A 9904-nucleotide genomic window follows, 5' to 3' on the forward strand; every position below is an offset into this window, starting at 1 on the left:
ATAAATTCCAGCATTTATTTCATTATTTCATATTTTATATTTTTAATTGCGATTTTATAAAAAAGAGCAAATATTTGACATATATTATGTACAAGACAATTAATTGTCAAGCAATAATAATTAACGTTTATAACGAATTATGTAACTATAGATATCTAATTTTAATTAAAAAAAAATTATAAAATTTGAAGAAAATATAATAATTTATTTCTTAATACCAATAAATAAATACAAATACGAATAAACAATCGATTGAACTTCAACAATCTTCTACTTTTATCTCAATAGGTGGTATGTAGCGCCATGTATGTCCAGAATTTCCCAATTCTGAACAAAATGTCAATGAATCTAATATCGATTCTCGACTACTACATTGAATATCAATTTTATACTGGCCAGCAGTGAGAAAAACTACACGGCATTCATGATACGCCCGTCCAGATTCCTGCAACTGATTAAATAAAACAGATAAAAACTAAACGGTTATAAAAAATGTTATTAATTACTAATGATTTTAAAAATGAATTTTTTAATACATCAGTACTAATTAATGAAAAATGACTTCTGCTATATTTTAGTCTCTAAATTATAAAAAAAAAATTTTTTTTTTTCAAACTTACAGTAGGAAGGATAACTTTATTTGCACCAGCTATTGAAACTCTAGTATCGAGTCTATAATTATTAACACCGTTGTGATGATCTTGATAAAGATTGATCGACAAAATTAAATTACGAAGAGGGCTTTCTAAAGCATTTGATACACCCACTCCAACATTGATGCATTCCCCTAAGTTACACGTTATTTCATCTTGTGCTTTGAAAACGACATCGTTTATTGTAACTTCTAAAAAAGGTTTTCATTTTTGTTTTGTTTTGTTTTTCGTTGATGAATTTATTAAACTATTATTTATTAGGAAATACGACAATTGAATATTATCATTTAGTATTTTGAGAAAGCATGTAAGATAACGTACCCCATTGTAACGGACTCATTCTCACAAGATCCAGCATGTCCTGTGTTAAAGCTAATCCAGATAAAGTTGCTTTACCCGTTGTTTCCGTTCCCACTAATTGCCATTTTAAATCAGCTAAAGATGCTATATGTTCTGAGCAAATTTTTTGTAAATCTTCGTTATTTCCCGCACCATCTATCTAAAATAAGAAGATTTTATTTTGTTTTTTATTTTTATAAAATATATTGCGCGCGCGCGCTCGCACACGCACACACAAATATATTTAATTTTATGAAAAGTTTATATATAATTATCGTTTACAGTGGATAATTTATTAAATGGACACCGATCAACTGGAATGGGTATTCTACAAGATTCCCGGCCTTCCATGTAAATGCATTTATTTTGTGTGTAATGTAGTTCCATTTCATGATTAGTCATATTTATGACATCTAATACAAGGTAAAATTGCGTTGGCCTAAAACATAATATATCATTAATTTTAAAATCGATTATTTATTCAATTAAATAAATATAATTGCAATATTTTTTTTTTGTCATAAACATACGTCTCTGCTGGCAATACATCCCAATTTGTAAATTGTACACTGCGCAACATTTCTATGGTGATAAATACAGATGAAATCCTACAATACCCAGAGGCTAGGCCGGCACTACCAGAGAACTTAATTTTTAGTTGTCCTTCAACAATGTTCGAAGCGTGTATCGGCACAGCCAATTTGGATAATCGTGTACTGCTTAATGAATTCGACGAGTTCGAACTCGTACCTGAACGAAACGATGACGTCAATTCAGAATATCTTTTGGTGTGATGAGATGAGGTACTTAGTCGTGACGGTAAGGAGCTTGGACCCGAGTGAGATATTAAACTATTCGATTGACTTTGATAGGCATTAGTGATGTCTGTAAATAATAATAATAATACATTTCGTAAGATTCATTCTCTTGTCAATATGATTATTTTGTTTTATTTTTCCATTTCCATTTCATATTGAAAAAGGCAAATACCATGTCGTTGCGATGCTACGAATTCCATTGCTGCATACATATATAAAGTAATACAAGCGCTTGATTGTGGTTGCAAAGGTAACTGAGTCAGAAGATTTTCATTGCTCCATTTGAATACTTTGGACTCGGTCAAACTATCCAAAGTTGATTGCACCGAAATTTCTATCATTTCAATTGGCACTTGACTTATATTTGTTATTGTTATTGTACATTCAGCGCTATAACAATTTTAATAAATTGCTCAGACAATACATTTGTCAATTATCGATCGATTATTCTTTATTAGTGCCCACCACCCGCCACCAATTAAAAGTGTAATTAAAATCATGTTTTCAACCATTAATTATTAATAATTAATAATCATTTGGTTTGATGTATTTGTGTATACAAATAATAGAGTTTAATTATTCAATTAATGCCAAAACTATGATTAAATTATAAAAATATATACAATTACGAAATTAAAAAGATATTGATAAGTTAATGTAACGAAATATTTTTAAGACTTGTATAGCAGTATTGTTTTAAAGCGCGAATTATTGAAAATTAATATAATTGAAAAGTAAAATATATTTTTAGCATAAACATTACTTTAAAATTCTATCCATCTAATTTATTATTCTGTAAGATCTGACGATTTCTATTCTACTTCGTTAATGCCTTAAAAATATTTTATGGAATTACGAGCTATTAAAGCGCTTATAATAAATAATGTGAGATATTGTCGAGCTAAATTAAAACTATAAAGCACGAAAAGTTATAGGTCTATGAGTAATAAATTAATTATTGCAATTATTTTCTCTCAAAATCTTCTCTAATTATATAAGAATATATACTTTAAAGTTATTTATTCAATTAAATAAATAATTGTAATATTCATCATAAACCTATGTTGCTACTGGGAATATAAATGTTTGCTATAAAATAGTACATATTTTCCAATTTATGTTAATATATTAATAAATCCATGTGAATAAATGATCCGCTTGATAAATTACAGACCTCGCTCAGTTTACATATATTTTCATTATATTCAGACTTATAGCAACATTATTTATTACAAACTGCTTTTTTACATTTATTAGTCGAATCTCTGATAAGTTGGTCGAATGCTCGGGTACGATAATAAATGATACTTTTAAATGAAATTAATTTTTTTAATGTTGAAAAGGACTGTTTTCTTGAAAAAAAAAAAAAAATCTAATTTTAAGACCATTAACTTAATTTTGTTCTTACATTAATTGTATCCGTTAAACAAATTACCGTGTAAATGTTAATTTTGAAAATTTTAAAATCTTTAAAAATTTTGCACAATAAAGTTATTACCAATAAAATTAATAAACTCAGGTTAAACGGAAAAACAAAACTCGAAAACTTATCAAAATTTTTTATTTATTGCCTTATATTAATTAAAATACAAATGTATGTAGATATATTTTACAACATCTAGCTGAAATAGAATATTTTATTTATTATTGAAAATTATCTTGTGCAATGAGTATGCAATCCCACTTTCCTCGTTTCATTCTAATGACATTTAAAAGTTACTTTATTTGCCTGCTGTATCTTTTCAGATGAATTATTATAAAAAAAAAAAAAAAAAAAAAAAAAAAAAAACTCAATTTAAATATCATACATCTATAATATATCTATGATAAAGGGATAAATAATTAATAAAAATGGGAACCATAATGCAATTTTGCCTCATTTAGTAAAATTCTAATTTCCAAACGTTAAACGTTATTTCTTGTTTAATAATTTTTTTTTTATCGTATTTATTATTTCTCGAAATTACATGGAGCTAACTATCTCTGGTATAATTTTGCAACTCGACTTATAATAATACCAACAACAACAACAACAATAACAACAACAACAACAGAACAAATATATTGTAACAATTGTGAATAATCAGACGAGGCAAACGTACAAAGTTGAAAATGTAAAGGAGTGTGCACGCACGTGATTAAGCAACCGTCAAAGGGGAGAGCTGAACACGCAGAATCGACAGCGAGAATAAAATTGTTGACACGAGGAGTTGCTTCAGCAGGTGACGATAGAATAATAAAAAAGTGCAATTCTCACATCGGTTTCAGAAGTAAGAAAGATAAAGAAGAAGAGACCAAAGGGCAATTAAACCTCACCTTTGCATCGAAAAATTTGATCATATTATTACTTAATTTCATGAAATCAACATCATTTATTTTACAAAATATATACATGTTATTATTATTATTATTATTATTATTACTATTATTATTATTATTATTATTATTATTATTATTATTATTATTATTATTATTATTATCATCATCATCATCATCATCATCATCATCATCATCATCATCATCATCATGATAAATGAATTCTAATTTGTTAATTTTCTCGCGCTACTTCGTAATTATCGAAACTACTTTTTTTGTTGAAAATTTTGAAAAAATATTCTGAAACTAAAATGCAACAACTATTCCAATTGGATAATACGAACAAATTTGCATTGAAAAGTACAATAAATATTCTATCACACTTCAAACTTCTCATTCCGATAGAATTTGACAGACTATTAATCATGTATTATCAATTGTCAATAAAAGGTGATAATACAAAATGCCTAATCGACAGTTTTGAATGTTGTTTTTTATATTGAAAAAAAAAAAAAAAAAAAAAAAAAAAATTTTAAAACAAAAGAAATAATCTTTAAAACAAATCGTACCTTGTAATGGCAGACTTTGGTACTTGCATTTAAAATCAATTAAATTTGAAATATAATATAATATTGAGTGGCATTCATTCCAAACAGTATGCATACATAATGGGCGCGCGTGTACGTTTGTAACGAATTAGCAAAGAAATTTCATTGTTATTACGTTTAAATTTTAAAACTACAACGACCCTTTATTACCAATGGTACATTAACGAATGTTTAATTAATGACGTATAAATAAAAAATTTCATTACAATATATTAATTAATTTTAAACAGTGTTTCCATATTATAAATGGCGTTTTGGAGGTAACGGAAATAAAAAATACAACTTACCTCTCACCACCGTAAAGAGATATGCTTGCGCTGGTAACGATATTTTCTCCAGAGCTAAAGCTTGCCGTCCTAGGTAGACTCGTCTCGACGTTGATTCTTGGCAAAGCCGGCACAATCTCAACCGTGTAGAGTGGATGGGGCATGCTCTCGATATGTCTCAGCCGGCAATTCGATTTAACCCCAAGGGTATGCGTACTGAAGCCGAGTATTTCGAGTTCGCCAACTTCTCTTGGAGTACCAGCGAGCGTTACCGCGATCGTACCTGACTCGGCCGGTAGTGTAATACTCTCGGGTATTGGCTCGAATACCACACCGCTTGTCAGCAGTCGCATATTCGACACGTGGAGCTCGAATGGCAAGGGGTTGACGAGTTGCATGGATACCTCGCATATGTCGCCATCCACCCACAGATAATCGACTTTGCCCTTCGCGGTTGTTTTGCGCTCGAGTGAGCCGAAATTTATAGGTGTAAAGAGAAACGGGCCATGATCCTCTTTAACGCGCTCAATTTTCTGGGGTTGCAAGTGCGGCTGCAGATTCTTCAAAGCGAATGATTTTGTGCGTGGAATGTTCGTTAGATTTGCCGGGGGTATAACTCTTCCCGAATCTAATACCTAATAAGTATTCATGTCGTTAGGTCCTAATGCTAATGTGTAGAAGAATTAAATGTGTAAAAGCAATCGCCGCAAAAGCAAATGAAATTATACAATATAAAATGATAATTATTTGGCTTAAAATTTTTCCAATTTCTTATTAATCCTCGTTTAAATACAAAAATTACACGGGCACGCAGTACAGAATTTTAGAATAAAAAGCTTAAATTTCATAAGACTTTCGCGCATTCGTCACGCATTGTCTATTAAGTTAAAATTAACGATTAATATCATTTCTTAATGGCGGTTAATTTTAAAAACGTTTGACTTTATATTATTTTTATTACGCGTTTTGGCAAAACTTACGAGAGGAACCGGTGAGCCTTCGGATTGTTGAGAAACGGCTTGTAACTGAAGAGCCGCGTCTTTCCTTTCGGTAGGTGTAAGGTAATTGTACATTGTTTGTAAAAGAAATGTTAGATGCCTAGTGGCCAATGCAGGATGACCCATACGATTTGCTGCAGCAACTAGTTCATTTATCAATTGAATTTGAATGGATGGCCAACCTTTTCTATTATCTATATTTAATAATAAGATTATATCGAAAAAGTTCGCTTCTCTTAGTACACATAGACACATATGCATATGTAATTGTAACATATCAAAGCTTAAAAGTCTATTTCATCGAGGCTAAGTATCTATGAAATCCTTCTGGATACATACGTACAAAAATTAATTTAATAATTAAGTTTTTGGGTAATGGCTGATAATTTCAAAGGACAATTAATGAGTGAATATTTCAAAAAAATTTAGTAACCCTTTTTGTGTTCCCTACTTTAAACATTGTGAGAATTTCACGTAATAAGCTCGAATGTTTTCATATACAAACCGACATAGAAACAATTTCATACAATAATAATTCGATAATACAATTGTAATACCAAAAGACATTTCTACTGGATCGAGTGATAATTTGAATCCTGATGTAGCTTGCAGCAACAAATTGTAACACTGCTGCCAATCAAGATTTGGATTATATTGTGAAACATGCCGTAGTGCAGCATGCCTTAAACAAAATGAAGCTTTCCTCAAATATCCAAATGAGGTGTACAAGTCGGATAATGTTGTAAAACGATCTATCTGTAAGGAAAGAATATTAGCCATTCGTCACCAGACACCATGGGCATTATGAAAAATACTATAATATATGAAATTCAATGTAGTGGCTAACTTTTTCCTGCTCGTTCATTGTCATGTTATTGAATAAAACATTACTGAGGAAAGACGCTGCTTGCAGAGTACAATTTTGTTCGATTGAAATTCTAGTGGCTTTGAAACTAGCTTCTGTCTCGATAATCCCAGCATTTTGATATTTAGTATAATGCACAATTGCTTCACGATATTTTTTACATATATCTTCGGGGAGCAAAATATTTGGCATGTTCATCTTGATAGTTTCTATTGTAGGTGGTGCGCAAAGTGTTGTGGTCGGTTGTGATCCTCGCCTCAAACAAATAAAAGTCAAATTATTTTTTCGCATCGACATTTATATTATTCAGAATCATTATTACGCTATATTATTGATATTATTAATATTCATAATGAATATTATTTGTAATTTATTATAAAAAAAAAAAAAAAAAAAATTCTTAATGTCCTGGGTTTGTATTGTACAATCGATAGATCATAACTATATCAAAAAAGAATTTTAATAATAAAATTAATATTTTACCTTTGTTTTCCAGGACTGCCTTCTTGTAACGATGAATTTCTTTGTAAAGGAACGTTTCTGCACATATTTGGATATAAAATTAGTGCAGACACGGCGCAAAGTCCTTCGTACGCCGATCCAAGCCATAACCAATCATTAACTGATTGTAAAGTACCTATGGCTGAATTATAATTGTTCAAAGCGTCTCCTGGTAAACCAGCTTGAAGGCATAAATCACCTAAGTGTTTTGTTGCGCGACCAACGCACCTCTCCCGATTATTTCTCGATTCTAAATCTAAGCCAATAAAATCTTTCTTTTCAAACGGTGCCTGTAGTAAGGCGACTTTATCAATTTTTTCTCTAGACCGTTCCAATCTTTTTGACTCCAAAATCCAAAACAGCGAATTAAAGCACTGTGACATTTGTATTTCCAAATTTGGACATAGATCATCGGCATAAAATATACCCACTGTTTTAAAATTATGAGGTGTAGTGAAGGATGGTGGTGGTTCATTTAAATTCTCCGATGGAATTGGGCCAAATAATATTGCTCTCGAATCATATAGCGTTTGTACATATTTTACTTTAAGAGTCTCGTGAAGCCTACAAAGTTCATTTAATTCTATTTGATTCTCATATTTCCCAAATGTGATAAGACCTAAAAATACAATTATCACAATTACAACGTAATAAATTCAGAACAATTAGAAAATCTTACTTTATGTATTTATTAATTCAATTAGAATGCATTTTATAATGCTTATATGCAAATATTATTATCATTTATTTAGAATTATAGTACTGACAGGCATTGAAAATTGTTTGTTAATATAGATATAAAAACTAATGTACAAACCTAATAATCGCCTATGAGTTTGAAAATCTCCCCAATCATTGTTTTCAACAGGATGATCTTTTATAAACCTAGTAAGTATTTCACGAGTATTATTAGAAGAATCGATAACTGAAAATCTACTGCCACATTTAATAATTCTCTCGCAAATACGAGTCACAGTTTTTTGCTTGATCTGTGCACCAAGTGGTTTCAATAATATTAAAATAGTTGCATGATCATGAGCCGTCTGCTCATAATCTGGATGAGACATTTTATTGTCGGGCACTGGACTCGACAGTATAACACTTAGTGCAGAACGCATTTATTTTTGCCTCCACAGCATTTGAGCAAATTTACATTTATTCTACAGACTTTTTTTATACTGTAATAAAGAAGAAAAACATTTTAAAACGATGACGATTCTATCATAAAAGCAAAATTCATTGAAAATAACAGAAAATAACTGAAAGGTTAGCTCTACTTAAATAGACTTTTCATCCCTTAAAGATAATTCAGCTCTACTATCGCAATCAAATTACACATCTTAATAAGGAAAGCATATTTACTTCATAAATTACTGGACTGTATGTAGAATGTTTGACAAGTTCATTCGCAAACTCAGCTGATGAACAGTAAACAAAAGTTGACAGCCATATTTTAAAAACTAACGCCCCCACTTCGTTCCTAATGCCTCATTCTTCACTCTGCAGCTGCACTGTTATCACATACATTTTACATTTTACAATGTTATCTATACATTCAATGTTCTATAGCTGAACTTTAATAGTATCTTGTAGTACGCAAGCGCCTATTCTTTTACATGTGTTTTTATACCCACGTGCTCCAATCGCTTCATTTAATTTCAAACTACAAATTTAATTTAAAACTTTATATTACGTACTGACAATCGCCAAAATAATAAGCATATAAATGTATATATAATTGGACATGAATTTTTCGAAGTTTATTTATGTCGATTTTAATCAATTAGTTGCTGGTCTGCAATGTATCGTGCTTATAAATAAAATCGGTATTTGAATTATTGTTTATCGTAGAGTAAAATCACGAGATCTTTAAGGAATGCAGATGTGGTAACTGACGATACTTAAGTCCAAGGTTATTGTTATCAAATTCTTTTTCCCTGTTCTTACGGCTAGCATTATCATTTTTCCTGATTATTATTAATAAAGTAAAAATATTTAATCTTTCAGACATCAGAAATTTCAATAATTTACTTTCATTATAATATATATTTACAAATATGTACATATATATATATATGTATATACTAAATCAATTGGATTTACGTATGTGTTCATGTGGTTATAAAATTTTTAATTGATATGTAACTTTAATTATGGAAGTCGATGAATTATCACACAATGTATTCTACTTATTACTGAGAGTAAGTATTCTGTATAATTTATAATGTCATTTTCCATCTTGTCGTTATATATCGAAATTTTATTTAAAAATATTTCGACATTAAGGAATAAAGTATATTATATATTATATAAATTTCTACATTATATTGTTTTTTATATTTAAAATTCTGAATAGGAATTTTGTTTATACAAACATTTTCAAACGAATTTTTGTATCAAGTATCATAAAATAATGTATAATATTTTTTAAATTTGTATACATAAGCAATTTGCAATAATTTTGTAAAATTCAAAATACATTAGTTTTGAGAAAAATTCGTTAAAAATTAAAATATACTATATTACATTTATTAAATTTC

The 9904-nt window shown here is 29.5% G+C and overlaps 2 protein-coding genes across 3 annotated transcripts in view; one reads left to right on the top strand and one right to left on the bottom strand.

The window, feature by feature from the left end:
• Positions 1 to 207: 207 nt before the first annotated feature.
• On the bottom strand, positions 208 to 8536 carry brun (trafficking protein particle complex subunit brun). Of its 2 annotated transcripts, XM_011501616.1 has the most exons (12): positions 8182 to 8536; positions 7347 to 7983; positions 6846 to 7119; positions 6556 to 6754; positions 5981 to 6192; positions 5022 to 5635; positions 1983 to 2200; positions 1523 to 1877; positions 1275 to 1431; positions 975 to 1152; positions 621 to 844; positions 208 to 451 (listed from the first exon to the last, which is right to left on the bottom strand). In XM_011501616.1, exons 1-12 carry the CDS (start codon positions 8480 to 8482, stop codon positions 260 to 262), a joined length of 3561 nt encoding a protein of 1186 aa, XP_011499918.1. In that variant the 5' UTR covers positions 8483 to 8536; the 3' UTR covers positions 208 to 259. The 2 variants fall into 2 exon arrangements, with proteins under 2 accessions (XP_011499918.1, XP_011499919.1); XM_011501617.1 differs by lacking the exons at positions 208 to 451; positions 621 to 844 and adding an exon at positions 876 to 900.
• A 929-nt stretch (positions 8537 to 9465) lies between these two features.
• The window catches only part of LOC105363881 (putative uncharacterized protein DDB_G0284213), a 2245-nt gene continuing 1806 nt past the window's right edge, over positions 9466 to 9904 (top strand). The window contains exon 1 of the mRNA XM_011501684.1: positions 9466 to 9565. Within this exon, the coding sequence (XP_011499986.1) occupies positions 9518 to 9565 (48 nt within the window). The 5' untranslated portion in view covers positions 9466 to 9517. The remainder of the gene's footprint in view (positions 9566 to 9904) is intronic.

Source organism: Ceratosolen solmsi, unplaced genomic scaffold, assembly GCF_000503995.2.
Source record: "Ceratosolen solmsi marchali unplaced genomic scaffold, CerSol_1.0 scaffold28, whole genome shotgun sequence".
NCBI classification, from domain to species: domain Eukaryota; kingdom Metazoa; phylum Arthropoda; class Insecta; order Hymenoptera; family Agaonidae; genus Ceratosolen; species Ceratosolen solmsi.

Coding starts and splice junctions, on each gene's coding strand:
- brun (XM_011501616.1), bottom strand. CDS start 8,482: ATGCGTTCTGCACTAAGTGTTATACTGTCGAGTCCAGTGCCCGACAAT. Junction 7,984..8,181: donor AACTCATAGGCGATTATTAG/GTTTGTACATTA, acceptor TTGTATTTTTAG/GTCTTATCACATTTGGGAAA. Junction 2,201..5,021: donor TCTCTTTACGGTGGTGAGAG/GTAAGTTGTATT, acceptor AAATTGTTATAG/CGCTGAATGTACAATAACAA.